This window comes from Melanotaenia boesemani, chromosome 12 (assembly GCF_017639745.1).
Source record: "Melanotaenia boesemani isolate fMelBoe1 chromosome 12, fMelBoe1.pri, whole genome shotgun sequence".
Lineage (NCBI taxonomy): Eukaryota > Metazoa > Chordata > Actinopteri > Atheriniformes > Melanotaeniidae > Melanotaenia > Melanotaenia boesemani.
This window is the reverse complement of record NC_055693.1, coordinates 16,244,804-16,263,529: the sequence shown is the minus strand read 5'-3', so window position 1 is coordinate 16,263,529 and position 18,726 is coordinate 16,244,804. Positions and strand designations below refer to the sequence as shown.

Genomic DNA, 18,726 nt, shown 5'->3' with positions numbered 1-18,726 from the left:
TCTCACAAGCTGACTTTCTTTTTTAGGGCCAATCTAACTTCTCGTGGAGGCATCTACTGCAGCGGGGCAGGTGACGTGAAGAAAAACTGGAGTTGGTAGGACAATGAGCATCACGTTCATGCTCCACCTTGGAAGTCACTCAGCCTGAAACTGAGCCCAAATGTCAACATCCACATCAAATCCCAGGAGCACATTTGTATCGCTTTCACCTCTGGTAAATGCAGTGTACAGCTCAACGTAGGGGTTAAACTTTAAATAAGTTACCATTGTTTGTGGTTTTGCTTAACACTCATAGCAATAGCAGAGATAAAAATATGAAGAGTTGCCACAATTTCAGAAATCACCGCTTCTGCTTTGCAGTTGCAGCTGAATCAGGGCAAAGGTCTAATGATGCCAGAGCCTGACATGCTTCTGAGGTATTTGAAGCAGAAGAGTGCAGAGATCAATGTCTTGCTCCAGAACATCCAATCCCTCACCACCTATCGAAAGACCGTCAGTCCACAGAAGGTCAAGCCCCAGCAAAGCCTCATCTCACAGATGGAAAGAAGGCAGCTGCCAGTGAAACAGCAACCGTCTGCCAAGAAGACCCCCTAAAGCCGATGATGTCCTTCAATGGGCAGTTTCTCATTTGTGTGAAGCCACCAGAAGCGCAGCGTCCCTTGAATTTGAATTTAACGACTAAGTGCTTTTCAGAAATAAAGCCAAAGAACATTATTAACCTTTTTTAATTACAATGTCCATAAATAGAAGACCTCTCCACATCATTTTACATAGGACACACCAAAAAGCATATGTTACACTGATAATGTCCTGTCACTTTTGTTACACTGTGAGGACCAAACCCATTCATACAGTATATACAGAGCAAAGATCAATTACTGTGCCAGAATAAATGTACACATTTTAATCAATCTAGTTATTTAAAAAAAAAAAGAAGTATAAAACATAAGATTTCATAACTTTTTTTTACATAACTGCAACAAGATAAAAACATTCACAAGAAGATGCAGGATGAAAAGGTTTAAGAAAAGAGCTGTAAGGATTTTGATAGGATTAGAGGGAAAAACCTGTTGGACCTGAGTCACCTGCAGCACAGGCCATCATTGGATTCAGTTGAGCGTGTTACAAAGATCATTAAATGTAAAAAAAATGCATATATATTGCAGCATTTTTTTTTTCTTCATGCCATTCTTCCAAACCCAGGAAGGGAATCTAGGCATGTGACTGTGAAACACTGGCCATCAGTTTCTTGGTGAGCAAGCAGCTCTTTAGTAGGTCTAAATGTGTATCATCTGTCTGAACTTTTCCTCATCCCACCTTTAGAGTACTTTTTTTTTTATTATTTTTCCAAACAGTATGGTGGTAAGAGATGCAAATCCACTCTTGTGAAAATGAATATATCCTGCATGTAAGCAACCCTGACCAAGCAACTTTTAATTGTTGTCTAACAAAATGAACGACTCCCATAAAAAGTTTCTCTCTACCTTCCAGGTTAACATGTTCTTCATCATAAAAACCCAAACCTCTCTCAAAAAAATCTTTGGTCTTGTGCAAGACTTTTTTTTTTTTGCCATCCGCGGCCCAGAAGGCAGCACAGGTGCAGTTTTTCTGCTCATCTCGCCTCAACCTCTGACCTCCAGATCATGGCTGGAGCTGCAGCCTCATATTGATCTCCAGAGGGCGTTCACCAGCATCGCTTTATCAAGCATTACTTATTCACGGACAGCAGTAGGTTAATCTGAAAGAGAATCATGAAAAAAGATGAGTGCTCACTGTGCCAGAGCTCATATACGTTATTTAATGTTCTCTCCTCAAGTTGCTCACAGCAGTTTTGGATGTTGCAGCAGAATTATTTAACTATGCCAAGTGCCTAAAGGCTGTGCCAATTCCCACAGTACTGTACCTGTTCCATAGATGGACATGCAATGATTTGAAGGTCTTCTCCACTGTATTCCTCCTGAAGCAAGGTGTGCAGTCTTTGGAATATTTGCTGGATGTTATTCTGTGGAAAAAGCCATCCTATTACTGAGTGCTGGAAGGAAATTAAACCACATTTCCATCTGGCCTCTGTCCCCTCTCTATCTTGTTTCCATATCAACCGCTGAATTTTGTTTCTCATTTGGTCTCACCTGGCATCTTGATGAACAGTACACAGGCAACACAAACATGTATCAACTAGAGTTAAATCACACTCACAATATGTAGTTAAAGCCACAATCTTCATGCTATATTTAAAAGAAAACAGTATCTGCATAAGCACATTAACAGAATACCTTCTTAGAAAAGTATATCATGAATGAGTTCTGAAATTGAGGAGTTTTTTCACATGACAGCAAAGCCCTCACTATATAAGAGGTAAAATATTAGCATCTGCAATAGATAAAAACACAGAGTTCAGCTTTCTAGTGATACACGTTAACAATAATTTAATATTATTTAAAAAAAGATAAACAGAATTTTGGAGTTCAACAACAGGATACTCTTCCTCTGTAGAATTGAAATGGATTTTGGGACGTTTTTAGCTTTAACAATGGCTTAAAAGAAACTGAGTCATGCGGTACACACTATACGCTATCTTTTCTGCCACCCACCCGGACAGGCTTGAAAAGGATGAACTCTGTGTCTCTATTGGCCAAGTACAAGGACATGCTCTGTAAAGTGCTTGGCAGCTTGCTCTTCATCACCCGGTAGGCGGCCATTACTACATCGTTGATCTTTGCTGAAAAGAGAGAGAGAGGAGAGGGGGCCACAGATTGAAAAAAGACAAAGAAAACATTGACATGCCCTCTAGCATTTGCTACACAGGTTTTGATGAATTGCTGTATGATGCTCATAGCATCAAGACAAATCTTACCTGGCTGCGCCCAAGGTTGCTGAGACAGACTGTATGTCGGACCACCTTGGACTGCCATCGTTTTAAGAGCTGCAACCTGAGTAACCAAAATATTGATGAACAATAAGCTGTGCTGTTAGTTTAGCAATTTTATTAGTTTTAGAGTAGAATTTACAAAAGCGATAATAGAAAAAAAAACATCATTGTTAAAGCAGAATTATTTTACCTAAAAAACACGATTTTATGAAAACATTATTACAAACACCTAGCAGTAGAATCAGATGTCCTTGAAAGGAAACAGCTATTCTTTCCTCACTTGTCAGTCAAGTACCAAAACCTTCAGTGATCAGAGAATAAGCAAATGATTTAATAAAAAAAAAAAAGAAAGGTTTTAAAAAAGCTGAAAAAAATTAAGGTCAGGATGAGCCATCTTCGCCTGAGGCTAAGTCTGCCTTCGCTCCAGCAGTTACCTTGGTGAGAAACTCTTCAAGGTTCCCCACAAAGATCTGAGTTTGCTGCTGGATAAACTGCTCACAGCTGAACTTCAGGTGTCTGTCCACATCCTTCTTTGAGTCAATGTAGTGCTCCTTTATCTCTGGCGTTCCCTGGGGGGTAAGGGTTACAGAGTAAAAGGCTTTAGCCTGATCAAGCAGCATTTCCCTTCAGCAGGGTGCTATCAAAACACATGAAAAGAACTGCATGTTTACTATAAAAGGTGAAGGAAAGAAAAATACTCTACCTCCAACAGGAATTCAAGTATAGCATTGTGACTATTAAGTCGGAAGAATTTGGGAACAGCCTTAGGGTTCAGGATTTTGAAGGCAGCATCTTTAACACAAAGCAGAGATTAAATCTGGGCTGATGTAGAATCAGAGTGCCCTCTAGTGCCACAAATTTAACAAGCCATTAACTGAGATGAGGGTGACAGGAGGGGCTGCTCTGCCCTCTGAGCCATTGGTTAATGTACATTATGGTGTTGGATTACAATTTCTACATTAATTGTTGCTACCGGTGCATGCGATAGGCACAAGTTGCTTAATGAGCATGAAAATGTAATGACTGGCTTTATGGAGCTGAACACCAACGTTCCCTCTGCCTTTAATTATCTTACCTCGCGTTTTTTTCAGGTCCAGTGAGATTTCCTTGATAGCAAAATCGGTGTGAAACGGGGCAATCTGTTCACGCATTATCAGCAGGTGCTTGATCAGAAAAAGTTGCCCATCTATTTGTGTCTGCAGAAAGTGAAAGCACACCGTTATGTCCACACTGCAGGCTGCCAACACAAAAGGGCATCTGCTGACTATTAAAACTATAGAGATCTTAAAAAGAATAAGCTCACTGATGATAAGGTAAAGTGTCTAATTAATAACTGCTGATTAACCACAGCCAGAAAAAATATTATTACTGAGTCAAATAACTGCCTAAAATCATTTGTTGCTCCGCTAGCACCTAAAAATTGGAAAATGGAAAAGATCATTATCAAAACAGAGTAGGAACATGTCCCCTGAGATTAATGTTGCCACTTTAATTTCAGGTGCTAGCTTGAAATGTCACTTAGCTCAAGATATAGACAGTTTATTTGAAGGTGAGAAAAGCTCATAAATAAAGAATAGTTTGCTGGTCTTTCTGTAGAGCATAATAAAGGCACCTATTCAAATAAGATGAAAAAAATTAAATAACCCTAGGTATCAAATCCACTTTAGTAAAAAGATCTTGTTGCCAAAATTATTTCCTTTTTCTAACAGAAAATTAATTACCTTTTGCATATTTTTCATGTACAAAGGACAAAAGTTTAAGTCCCGTAATTAAAATTTCTTTATCTGTAAATACCAAAATAAGAAAACCATGACCCAATCTTCAAAAGGCATTCAGTTATAGAAAAATTTTTTAATATTTTTAATCATTAACCTTTTATTGCATCTCTCCCAATTTAAATTGTGGCTGCCACCACATTAGCACTTGCTGGGTGCACCACATCTGATAAATATATCCTGTAAATGCTTCTGCTCTGAAAAGTATGACAGTACTTGTTTTTAGAGGAGCACAATATCAGCTTTAAAAGTAAATATCGGCCATACAGCCGATACTAACGGACATAATAACAAGCTCTGGAGAACATAATCTGCTTTAAGTAGGATAGGATGCACATATCTTACTTGTTTTGTTTAAAAACAAATGTTATGATTTTTTTTTTACGTCTGCTTTTACCAACAGGCATCTATACAGGGAATCAGTAATCGGCCAAATGAATTGTAAAATATCAACTTGTTTAATATTGGCCAAAAAATACAACATCATGCATCCTTACATGTTTTGGAAGGTTTTAAAATCATGTACCTTTCTACAAAAAAAATTATAAAAAGGTGCATGATAAAGCCATTAAATAAATAAATAAAGCCAGGAAAATAAAAAATATATATTTTTTAATGAAACAGTACTTTTTTTTTTTGTTTTTTTTAATTTCGATGCATAAATATTGTCCTTTACTATTTCAGCTTTTTTTTACTTGCTCATTTGCATGGACCATGCATTTAGCTCTATTGATGCATAAAGTCCACAAGGTAATTTTGCTGGTCTTTATTGCAGTCCTTAAATAAGTTCTCCCAAAAAGTTCTTATTGTTCACGTTAGATACCATTTATTAAATCACATTAGAAGGTAACAAAAACATACTAGAAAACACTTTGCTATCCTTTAGCTTTTAGCTTGTACGAGGGCAACAGTTATGGGTTTTCAAAGTGTTAGACAAGTGCTTAGAGGAGCCCACAGAAGCTGATTGCTAGGTCACATTTTCTCAGTATGTGTACAAAGCTATAAAATTTTCCTTTAAAAAAAATGACATGAATTTTAATTTTAAGAAGCTAATTAAAGTCTCAGCACAAGTAATTCAAGAATGTTAATTTCTTGGAGTGCCCAAACTTTCTGCTTGGTGCTCCTTTTGTTTTGTGTTTTTTCACCCTCAATCCCAAATTATTTAAAGCAATAAAGCAAAGTTTACGTTCTTTAGGGATCAGTTTATCTACAACCCTGTTAAAAAAGAAAATCAAACTTAAGCACGCAGCTGTTGAAAAAAAAACATTTTTGCCTGTTATTTTTATCAGATTAAAAAATGAAAGTACAAAAGAGTCTACGCTTAACCATGCGGACCAACCTTGTTTTTAAGGATGATATCTGAGGCTTTAAGCAGCGACTGGATGCAGGCTGATAAGGCTTCTTGAGATAAACCCTGAAAGACTGCTCTCTGAAAACACACCGAGAGTTGTTAAACATACGAATAAAAGATGCAAAAGTGTTAGAGACATTACACTTCTTTCAGAACTGCAAATTAGCTGTTAATAAAAATGAAAGACTCACATCTATACATCTGTAGAGCTTGGACAGACAAACTAGCGTTCGCCTGACAGTCGGGTACCACATGCCGTGCAGATCAGCTGGAGAGACAGATGTGTGTAGACGAGATGCTTCTACATTGCCAGTATTCAGTGCTTTAATGAGGAGAAAGCATCAGGCAAATTATGACAACAACTTTGTAAAGGAAAAAAAAAAAAAAGAATAAAACAACAATCAGAATCTGGAGACACAGACCAGCACTACTGTTTCTTCTACTATCAGCATCTTCAAGCTGTACTTCAGAAAACGTGGACTCTTGTGACATCTGTCTCATCTGCTCTTCCTTCAAGCTCTGGGCAATTTTCTATCAATGACAAGAGAAAAAAAAAGTTGATAGATTATATGTAAATATAAATATCCAAGATTCTGTAAAGTTAGGTATATATTTCTAAAGGCTAAAAAGAACAAATTCAACTTGTAAAAACAAATCTGTGTACAAACATAAGGACAAAAGAACATCTAAAGAAAGATCAAGACCAGGGCTATTCAATTCGGTCCTACAAGGGCCGCAATCCAGCAGGTTTTCCATGTATCCCTGCTTCAGCACACGTGCATCAAATTAAATGGATCTAACAGCCAATCAAGTTCTGCACAAAGACTAATTAATTTGAGTCAGGTGTGTTGAAGCAGGGATGCATGGAAAACCTGCTGGATTGCAGCCCTCGTAGGACTGAATTGAATAGCCCTGATCAAGACTATTTGAGATTTTATATAAATAAAATAATACAGCTGAAACACACGTAAGAGCTGTTACAATACAAAATGAACACACATATGTGCAGATATCTCACAAAACCAGAAGCTTCCATGGCCTAAATATACATAAGAGCTAAAGCATTACAACATCTAATGAGGCTGCAGATATAAAGCAGGATAAGCTGCAAGTCCCTTTTTTCTCAGCTACAGAAGAAGTCTACAGGTCTTTGAACACTTGACATAAAATAAAATGAAACTTGAAGAAAAATCAAAAGAGAAATACAAAAACTCATAAATATCTAAAGACTACGAGAGAATATGTCTGCACCATCAGTGCAGTTTAGGGAATACATTTTATTTCCAACACTTACCATCGTCTTTGCAAGGACCTGCAAACAGCTGGAAATGTTGCAGCTCTAAATGCTGCTCTGGGAACTTGCCAATAACATTTTAGTCTATAAAATTTATCTGTATAAAAATTTAAACAGTTATTGGAAAAGATAAGGCTATAAATTCACTTATACAATTAATAAAAATGTGTTGCAGCCCTCCTCAAACTTTCTGTGTAAAGTTAGTACCACAGAAGCGGAAACTTTTCATGGGGTCAAAAATATCATGAAACAATATTACACACCTAAACAGTCACAGCTGCATAGTTCCAGTACTATGCAGTAGTAACAGCTAAGGAAAGTGTTTCATTTTAAGCACATGAGTCTTACCTCCATCATCTCTAGCTTTTCAGGGTATGCCAGATCACCTGGAGCTGGATTGTAGCCTGTGATATCAGTCTGGATGTAAATGTGAGTCCTGTAGACAAGCCTCTCCTGAACATCCTCTAGCATCTGCTTCACAACAGCATCAAAGGCGCCCAGCTGAGCAGCTAGAGAAGCACACAAAGGTCAGTTCACAGTTCAGCCAGTACTGCAATCACAACAAACTTAGGTCTCTACTTTTTGGTGAATAAACTAAACAGAAATGTTTCAGTTTAAAGTCTGAACAACAGATACAGTATGGGAAAGGTCCCTGCCATCCCAGGGCTCTAGAGTGCAGCCAAAAATTTATTGAGTGCGACTAACCTCTGTTTTATTTGGTAGCATCAGTCCACCTAACATTTCATAGGTCTAGGTGAGGGACTTAAACGCTCTGAATGTCTTTCTAAATGTTCATTCCCTCCATAGCCGAGCTCAGAGAAGAATAACACTGATAAAAAGCGAAAAGAAGGGGTGGATCTTCCCCTCTGGTTGGCTCTGATCCACAGTTGTACGCCATGTTGTGTGTCGACTTGAAATAAAGACTAAAAATCTGTTTGTGGTGAAGCATTAGCATGAGAGTATACTGGCTGTTAAATCTTGCCAGAAAACGAAAGAAGCCTCCATCAAACTCACTAATAAAATAGCCAGAAAGGTGCTGCCTTTCAAAATACAGGTCCAAGAACATAATGATCATGGAAAATATTAAATGTAAATCCAGATGAGGAAAATTTGTCAAAGGAACCACAACCTCATGAGCTACTTCAAATGTTTACTTTCACTCACTTCAGTAAAGCTAAAACTTTACATATATCAAAAAAAAAGAAAAATCTACTTTACACTCATGCATTACATAAAGAAACATTTTATAAAGCTCATTATTGTTCACAACAACTTAAATAACCAATGATGTCTATGATCAAAAGACAACCTTTAACATGTATTTTTTGCTGGTGCACCCAAATTAAAAAGTTGGGAACATCAGTGTAACAGATGCTAAAAGTTAGTCTGGAGTCCTGCTTTCCATTCTGATAAAACTATGCATAGTTAAGTGTAGTTTTACTGGTTATATAATTATACATAAACCTGGCAGCTGTTAACAACTGGTTCATGAATGGGACAGTTACATGATTATTGGTAGATTTATATTAACATATATGAGCACTTATATATGGATGTTAAATTCTTATCCAACAAAGATTACACACGAAGCAGATATTGTACCAGACATATTGAAACACTAGTTTTCATCCGGTATCCCTGCGTAACACCAAGTGCATGGGCTGCAAACGTCTAGAATCGATCAAAGTAAAAGAAAAAAAATGTAACACACATGATAAAATATAGATACAAAACTAATCACAAGAGCCCCAAATAAAAACCTGAATAAATAAAACCTTCACATTCTGCTATTCAGACATTAGTGCCCCTATAAAAATAATACCTACATGACAATTGATTCTCAATTCCTTATCACGCCCTCACAAAACCTAAACACCACCAAATGCTGTTTAAATCTTTAAAATGCTTAGTTGGGCCTTTACAACTGACACCTTGAGTTGCTGCTGATTTTTTATGTGTCAGCATGACTTTAGTCTTCAGTAAATAAAGATGCTTAATTGAGTTGAGATCAGGACAGTCCTTATTTGCCTATAAAAGCATATGTGTTTTGATCTGATTTTCAGTATTTTACTGAATCTGTGCAGGAAATGCAGATCTGTACACTTCAGAATGTGTCGTACTACTTCTATCAGCTGTTCCACCCCAAAGAAAACCCATCAGAGTGACTCAACTGGCAGCTATGCAAACTCATGACATACTACATCCATCATTTTTGACATATGATGTGATATGCTGTGGATCATAAAGCTTTTTCTTGAACAGAATTTCCCTTTTCCATCATTGTGCTACACATTCATTTTGATTTCATCGGTTTAGAAAATGTGGTTTCCCAGCCAGACAGCCTTTTTCTTTTTTTAAAGATATTTTAACACAGAAATTTTGACAGTATTGTTGAGTGTTAACAGTTCAACACCTTTTCATTCATGAAGTCTTGACTTTTTTGTAGACTTTAACACTGGCATTACTTCATTTTAGTGGTGTTTAGTGGTATATTCCAGGCTTTTAAATATTCTTGGTCTTGCCATTGATTTACATTTAAGAATGAACTGCACAGTTTTTTTTTTTTTTGTTATAAATCTTGAATTTTTTGCGCTTTTCCTTATAAATGAGCTTTGTTTTTACATTTTACAGCTAAGTTTATGTTTCCTTGTTAGGATCACATGGAGCCTACAAAAGCAACCCCAGCAGGTGGGAGCATTTGTTCCTGTGGGGCGTGTGTTTGCATCGGACTTTAGCTAGACCTTCATCCCTAGCTGGCAGTGGGGTTTCTAAGCTGCAGCTTAAATAACTGAAAAGGAGTCAGTGAAGGGCAAAGTTACTGGATTCAGCTAGTTCTTTGAGCATTCAATGAGCAAAACTCACTTAAACTGACATTGGTGCAACCACAGAAAATAGGGAAGATTTTAGAGGAAGCTACATACAATTAAGGCCAGTAACATTTTACATTCTTCTTCAACAGGGGCCTTATATTTAAGCAAAGCAGTATGCAATGAAAATACAGATTACCAAGTGAACTAGATTTGTTACTTTTCCCCTGAGGTGCACGTCAGACTGTGGGGAAAGCTACAATTTAGGCTTTGAGGCAGGATAAAAAGCTACATTCTACAAGATTTCCATAATTTGCATTTTCACAAACAGAATAAAGGTCTTACAAATCAGAAACTGTTTTGATGAATCCGGAGGCTGTCTATGTTATTTCAGTCCACGTTTGAAGAGTCCAAGTATTGTAGTTCTTGTTCAGGACATGGTCTAAAGTGGTCTAAATGCCAAAACATTATAAACTGAGGCTAATTTGCAATTTTCACAAGCAGAATAAAGGTTTCACAAATCAGAAGCTGTGTTTTATGTGGTCTAGGTTCCAAAGAATTTACTGGAATCGCCCTTAATATAGCAAATCTCAGCATTGTTGATTCACATGTGTTTACTACACTTTAGAGAAGTTCTATCTGCCATTAGCTCTGTTGTCTGCCAGAAACCACCAATCAGAGGATAAGACACATCAGCCACAGTCTCTGCTGTGACCAGTTCACCCTGACCTAATAATTTCATTCAGGCCAGTCGAGAATTTACAAAGTGTTTCCTCATTATTCTCCAACTCTTGACAGATTGAAAGGAATGCCCTCTTTTAACTTTTATAGTAAAGAATCTTTGTATTTATTCAGTCATAAAGCACCTCAGGTTACATCGGTCACAGGGCAGCCACTAATCCCATCAAAGACCACTAGCATGCGATCTAAAAGAACTCAGTATCTCTTTTTCCTTATACATCCTTGTTTACCAAGCAGCTGTTGTTCCCCTTTGCTAACAACAACAAATAAAAGAAGCTCAGAGTCATTAGTGTATGCTTACAGTAAACCAATGTCAGAATCAGATGAGTGGAGACAGTGCTGCTGGTGTAAGTGGTGTGCTCTACAATGGCTGCTCCCCATTATCACCTCACTTGCTGGCTCAGTGGTGGCTCCCCATTTGATGTGTAACTTAGTTTCATCTGGTCAGTATTATAGCTAGTATCAGTATTATAATTCGAGGATGCAAAACACTTACAAGTATTTTTACATGCTCAGATTCATTAGAAGCTGAATTGTGATTAAATCTAATTGAGACCTGCAAAGATTACCAGCTCTAGTCTGCATGTTGCTCCTTACAAATATTCCACATTTTATTCACATCTTCATTTATTGGTTGTAGGAGTGTACAACAGAAAAATAGCAACAATTGTGTCCCTGTGCAAATAACTTGTGGACCTGACTGTGTATGTGATTCGCGAAGTGTTGAACAATTTAATGTGTGTCCCTGCTTTTTTTTTTCCATTAGATGTTCTCTCAGTCTCTCAGAAGTTAACCAGTAAAAGTGGACTATAAGGTTCAATGAACATGCCTAATTGCAAACTGGAAAAAACTAGGAAAAAAAAGTGTAAAACGTGTTTGTGTCTGCATGCTTCCCCCCTCTTTCTCTTGTAATTTTTTCACCAAACCAGTCAATATTTCCAGCTTTTGGTTGGAAAAATATAGAATACTAAATATTAATTTTCACTGAAATTTTCATCACATGCAGCAATACTTAGTTTGAATAAATCTGCGCCTGCATATACAGCATACCGCATTTTCTTTTTTTTTTGTCATTGTCATTTGTCAAACACAACAAAAATGCAAAAGCTGAGACGGTAACCATGGACACTCATGACACTTGAGGCTCCAACAGTGTTGGTACAGCTGAAAGATTGTACTTCAGTTACAACCATATACACAATATGACATAAAAAGCTTTAAGAGGAAAAGCTCTGACCTACCGTTGTTTTGAACGTGATCCTCCAGCATCTCGTTCTTAAGGATGCTGCAGAGCTCAGATAAGGTTTCCAGGTGGATGATGTGGATAATCAGCGGCCGGAGGACATCATACAGTGACAAACATAGCTTCTCTAGCAGCTCACTGTCGGAGATTAAAATAATATTTTAGTGCTGTATAGAATTTTAAAAAAGTCCAAAGCGATTACTTTAAGTTTAAGCTTTAACATTTCTTCAAGGTAAGGAGTAAAGAGGAAAACCTTTTCATTCTATAGACTATGCTGTTTGTTTTCACTGGCAAATAAAAAACTATACAACATGAAATAGCTACTGTACACTTGAAACCATCCCGCCTTAAACTCACAGTGCTTAAAATTGTAAATGTGTACAGAGAGTACTTAGTCATATTAACCAGTGGCTGCTACTCACTCTAGCTTGTGTGTAGGTTTAGAGAAGAACTCGTTGTACAGCTGGTGTTCGTCCTGACATACGTGAACCATAAAGGCACAGCCACTGCGAACCTGCACAAATATGCACAATGATCACATGCTGCAGAGACTGGAACAGTTTTAAAACAGCCAACAAAATAAAAACACTGACCATTAATTCTGTGCCAACCTTCAGGTCAGACAAATTTTCAAGCATAGTGGTGTGTAATAATTCACACTTATATAGATGAGGTGTAACTAAGGGTAAACTAACAACACAAAGTCTCTGCACAGTAATTCACTTTGCAGCAAATCTCTCGACACCTGCTGTACACCATCTGAGGTCATGTTCATTTATCATGTGCACAGCTTTGTGTCTCTCCCAAACCCTGCAGAAAATATCCCAGAGGACCCATGCTGTCCATTCCACGCAAACTAAAATGTCACCTTATTATATCTAAAGGGCAGATCAAGCTTTGAACTAGTCATGCCTTACCAGAGCACAATGGTCTTTGCTGTTTTGGTTGGTCAAGTCAGTAATGGTGGATGTAATGCAGGGACTGAGGAGCTGCTCTCTCTGGTCAAGATAGCACTGATGGATTTCATCTAAGAGCTGATTGTATCTGCACACATGCAGAGATAGATGAGTCAATTTAGAAGCTTTGGGAAAATACATTTACAACAGAGAGGATAAAGATGCTGCTTTGTTCTAAAAAAAAATGATAAAACTCACTCTGGAATCTTCTCTGCTCGCTGCTCTATCTGTTCAATCAGTGACTGTAAGAAAGAAATGTCAGTGAAATGTACTTTTATTATAGAAAGTTGCTAAATCATTTGCTGCATACATCCAGTTGGTCATAAATAACCATACTCACTCGAACTTTAGGTGCAGCTGCTCTAAACTTAACATAGTAAAGTGTAAATGCATTGTCTGCATTAGTCAGGCCCATTGGATCCTGGGGGAGATAAAAAGGAAATAAAATCTAACTACACACATTCAGATTAACTATAATACTTAAAGTAATAAACATAATAATGTATGCCTTATTTGTCATGACCACACAATCAGGGTGATCTATTGGTAAGATTATAATCTAATCTAACGTATTTAACATGTTCAACGTATTGAATAATGTTTTCTTTAATGTAACATGGGGGGTTATGGGGCAGGCATACAGTCAAAAAGATAAGACACAGCTGTTAACTTTCCAACATATATCGAGAAAACTAGCCATCCACTCTCGACTAGACAATACATATATCTTTTTTTGAAAAAACAAATTACGTAAAGAAGGGAGAGCTGTTTATTCAAATTTTGGCATTTGATTTTCCTTTCAAATATTTCCATTAAAATTTCTGCTAACCCCAACTATAAATACGTACACATTAATAATAACTGGAAATCCTCTCCAAAACTCACACAAAACAACACAACAAATGAACTTTCATATCAAAGTAAATACAAACTCTCACAACCTGGTTGTTATATTGTCCTGGTCTTTAACGTTGTAGTAAGAAGAAAAAGTATGTTCTTACCCTTTTTGTTAACTGGTTGGTGAGATACTGCATAGTGTTTACAATGTAGACCTTCATGAAGTGCATAGCTTTGGAGAGACATTGTTTAAATTTGGCCAAATATACCGGATAATCTTTGAAATTGGGCTGAAATAAACAAAAATAAGCAAGTGTTAGATGAAGTTTATCAGCATCATGTAAAGCTTTCCACAGCTATTAATACAGAGCATTATTTAAAGATTATTTTATTTAAATTAAAGACATGTATATAGTAAAAATTGTAATAATGTGAATTAATACAAAAAACACCAACTAATGCATACAATCATGGTTCAGTGCATTCTGTTCTCATAAGTATAAAAAGTAAATGGATTTAAAAAAATATTAAAGAAAACTCATTTAGAGAATAAGCCGCTTACATGTGAGGAAACATATTCAATGCAGTCATCCAATTTGGACAGCATTGGTATAAAACCTTCACTATTTACAGATAAAGTTGGGGAGTTCAGTTTCTGCAAACACAAACGAAACAATTTAAGTTTTAAGTTCAGTAAACTTCACATCAGCATTTCCACAACTGTTGTTTTTGCTTTCAAAACATCGATTTTCTACCACCACTTATTCCAATTCAGGAAAGCAGTGATGCTGGAGACCATCAAAAGCTGTTATATCAGGTGGGATATCCCAGCAGGGGATATCAGCTGGTACACCAGGCAGCTGAACTGCAGCAAGCACGCATGCAGCAAGAGACAAACAATCACTCATGTTCCCACACACTCCTAGGGTTAATTTAGAAACATCAGTTAACATAAAATGCATCTTTTTGGATGGTGGGAGGAAGCCGGAGCGCTGAGAGAACCTAAGCCTCCACAGGGAGAATATGCAAATGCCACAGAAATAAATAAAAATAAATAAATAAAACACCAGCTGAGGTTCAAACCAGGAACGTTCAACACTGGAAATGTTACTAGCAACCACACCACCGTAGCACAAATTCACAACTGACCAAATTTAATCAAAATGTTTCAGCAAATTTGTCATATTGAACAAAAGTTCCTATTCTATTTGCGACATATCTATAATTTTCCTTTAACAAAATGATATAGATGTAGGTGGTATCCCAGTTCTTTAGAGCAATGCAATATACAGTTAACATAACTAAACTTTTAACAGATTTAATCAAACAACTTCCTGCTACAAGTTACACAGTATTCTTTCAGTTATCAAACACTGCAAAATGCAGAAAAGAAAGCAAACCTACCGTGTTTATGTTTTCTAACTCATTAAAATATGACAGTTTCTGCTGAATGCTCTCTGCCAGGTCAACAAGCTCCGACTGTAAGGAGAGAAAACAATAGACCACAGTTACAACTTTAATTTCAGTCCAGGCGTCTCAAAGTGCCAAATCTACATAGATTTGCAAGCATGTGTAATTTTTTTGGGTGAAAAAAGAAACAATAAAAACATAAAAATTTAAATAACAAGATGAAAATAGAATATCATATTTTTCTCATCTCACAATGTTCTAAATTTGACAACATGCAGTTTATTAAAATATTTTTAAGGGAGTCATTCAGGCAGTATTCAGATGGAGTCTTGATCATGTAGAAATCACAGCTAATGTATGTTGTTTAAAGAAGATGCCCAAAAATCCCTTCTAGTCTGTCTTTCCAGAACTGCACAAAAAAAATCTACCTGTTCTTTTAGGAGCTGTTCACAGGCTTCGTGTAGTGCACCAGTCTTATTGGACACAAACAGATACTGTTTCTGAAGCGAGTCCAAGTGCTCCAGAGCTGCACTGACATCTTTCAGAATCGCATCACATTGTTCCTGGTAGCAGTTCAGGTCTTCTCTGGTTCTCCTAAAGGAAATGCAGATGCTTGTTTGCTTTCCACAAAAATAAAAAGGCAGAGTGATGCTACACAAGATTACAGTTTTTAACATGTGTTTTAAAATTCACTTTAAAGGGAGATTTTAAAGCAGATTATTTTTATTAGTTGCAAAAACAAAACAATATCAGTGATATTCCTATTTAGGTGTGCTGACAGGTAGTAAGAAAATTTAGTCTACAAAAAAGGGCACAACATTACATAACTGGTGGGGCGTCTAAGCAATGTTTTCTGTTGTCTGGGGTGAATTTTCACTCATTCAAGTCAACACATGCATTTTCATGATCAATTTACCACTTCCTTACAAATCATTCATCTGAATTATGTTACAAAACTGAGCAGTAACTTTTATGTGAGAGACCTGATTGCCAAATCAGTGAGTAACAGTTGCCCAAGTCATGTCTGTTTGTATTTGATTTAACCCGTCAAAATACTTCTTATTTCCTAGAGCTGCACTCCCATAAGCAAATACTGAATCTACACACCACAGTTCAGGTAAAACACCTGAAAGTTTGAATTACCTGTATTTTGCGCTCTCATCCTGGTCCATGTTTGCTTGTAACTTGGCAAACCAAGCAAAAAACTGTGAAAAAAAAATACATGTACATTACAACCTTGCATATTAATGTTGTGCTGTTAGATTAACTGGCTGCATACCGTCTACCGCTGCCATTAACAGTCACCTGTTGTGCAGTTTCTATCCTGTCATTTTCCATATCAAGCATCTGAAAACCTTTCAGAAGGACGTCCTCTGTTGAAGCAGGTACAGTTGTTGTAAACGGGGAATTCAAGGACCGAGACGACAGACTGCACAAGTCCTCAATGGGCAACTGCAAAACACAACAGGACTCAGTCTTAAACATAATGAGCAAGTCCCCTTTAAAGCTAACTAGCTGAGTAGCTTGACTATATTCAGTTAGCTAGCTTTAAGTAACACAAATAAAGTAGCACATTATAAATAAATTACGTAATAAATTAATTTGATTGTCATTTAAAAGTAAAAAAGAAGTTATTAAAACATAGGGACTTTCAACGAATAGTTAACCTCCCTTGGAATTAGAAAGTAAGTTAGCATCATCGTTAGCCATCGAGCTGGCTTCAGAGTCCCATCTCACCTCTGAAGGAACTGGGAGTGTTTCAGCCGCAGCTCGGATATCCAGGACAGAGTCCATTTGTTTCTCCGTGAGGGGAGCCGTTGCATCAATGCGACGGTCCCATAACGATAGTTTCTCCCGGGTTTCCTTGTCTGTTAGGTCCAGGAGCGAGTGATCTGTAAACGCCATCGTCACTTCAAGCAGCACTACGTCAGCAACAGCATCAACGCGCTGGTACTTCCTGTTCCGGGAATCTGGGCGGGGCTTCATGTAAACGCTGGTCCAATGGTAGTGCTGCGGTTTCTTCCTCTCCTTTTAACTTCTGGGAAAGAAGCGGAAAGTAATGCGCCTGTTCAGTGTTGCCAACTTAGCGACTTTGTTTGCAAGTTTTCACTCCCCTCTAGCGACAAATCCAGTGACTTCTTCTGGTATTATTGGAGACTTTTGGACACTGACGTACCTGAACGTAGTTCTGCAAAGTGCGGTGTCTGTTCGGAGGTCTCTTTCTAGGGGCCTGTTCCACAAAGGAGGTTCAACTAACTTCGAGTTTAAAAACAAATTCTGGGTTAATTTCTGAACCGAGCAACTCTGAATTTCGGTCCAGAACGGCAGTTTTGAGTTGGTGTATTCAAAATATATTTACCCAGAGTTAGGAACCAGAACAAAAAGCCATCATAAATGGAGTCCAGATACCCATATGCACCTCCAAAGACAAAAAAAGCAAGTTATTCTGCAAGAGCGGAATGCGAAGTTTTTTTCGAGCATATGAGTATTGGCATATGGGCATATTTTAGAAAAGTAATGTACTAGACCATGAATGGACATATTTTTATTTCACACGTTGATATACAAATTAAATATTCAGTGGTTATTTCTACATCTAGTAATTTAAACTCCCAGAAATGCTGTTTCTAGTCTTAAAGAAAGCAGGGTATAGTTATATCTCAAATGTCTGAGTTAATAGCTCCATTTAGAGGTTTTTTTTTTTCCAATTGTCACATTATTTCACTTGAGCATGAGGCCTAATCAAAATATTCAATATCTCACCAGATTATAAAGATTAAAGAAAGGTTCCAAATAAAGAAAAAGACGAAAACTCATTAAGTTGTCTGGTATGCAGCATGATAGTGGTTCAAGACTTGCCCCAGGTCATGTGTATACATTTACTTTAAACTGTATGCGGCCCTTATATTGGACCATGGGTGGAGAACCAACACTTGCACAGGGAGAACATGATCTACATAGAAAGATACCAGGTGAGATTTGAACCAGGAATTTTCTTACTGTGAAGCAACAATGCAAACACACCCCTGTACAGGCTATATTGATCTAATGATGCCTCATTTTCTATTAAAATGGCCAGGGTAGCAACAGCACAAAAACAATTTATTGACAGAAATGGGGGGAGAAGACACGAGTGGATACTTAGACCCAATCTTAAATTCTCCCTGCGGCATTACCACTCTGTTTTGCAGAAGTAGGTCATTTGTTTTGAAGGTGGGTCATAGCTGGGGCTTTGGCGGCCATTTGAATGGTCAAATTACTACTACTTACTGATTCCTAAAAGAGAGGAGGGCAGGTACCACAGCTAAATGGAGGGGAAGGGCCAAATGGCAGGGCCAAGGCGAGGAATCAGGATTTGGCCATACACTTCTCTCCTGTGACATGTTTGGATTTAACACTTTTAAAAAAAATCATTTTATGATTTTTTTTCCTTTTTATGCTAA

At 37.3% G+C, this 18,726-nt stretch overlaps 1 protein-coding gene across 1 annotated transcript; it reads right to left on the bottom strand.

The window, feature by feature from the left end:
* Nucleotides 1–1,571: 1,571 nt before the first annotated feature.
* On the bottom strand, nucleotides 1,572–17,297 carry cog3 (component of oligomeric golgi complex 3). Its single transcript, XM_042002247.1, has 23 exons — nucleotides 17,021–17,297; nucleotides 16,589–16,735; nucleotides 16,427–16,488; nucleotides 15,712–15,877; nucleotides 15,278–15,352; nucleotides 14,436–14,528; nucleotides 14,038–14,163; nucleotides 13,377–13,457; nucleotides 13,235–13,278; nucleotides 12,998–13,124; nucleotides 12,503–12,594; nucleotides 12,079–12,218; nucleotides 7,638–7,798; nucleotides 6,418–6,526; nucleotides 6,187–6,317; nucleotides 5,984–6,073; nucleotides 3,945–4,065; nucleotides 3,573–3,661; nucleotides 3,304–3,438; nucleotides 2,855–2,930; nucleotides 2,592–2,719; nucleotides 1,904–2,002; nucleotides 1,572–1,738 (listed from the first exon to the last, which is right to left on the bottom strand). Exons 1-23 carry the CDS (start codon nucleotides 17,267–17,269, stop codon nucleotides 1,709–1,711), a joined length of 2,571 nt encoding a protein of 856 aa, XP_041858181.1. The 5' UTR covers nucleotides 17,270–17,297; the 3' UTR covers nucleotides 1,572–1,708.
* Nucleotides 17,298–18,726: the final 1,429 nt, after the last annotated feature.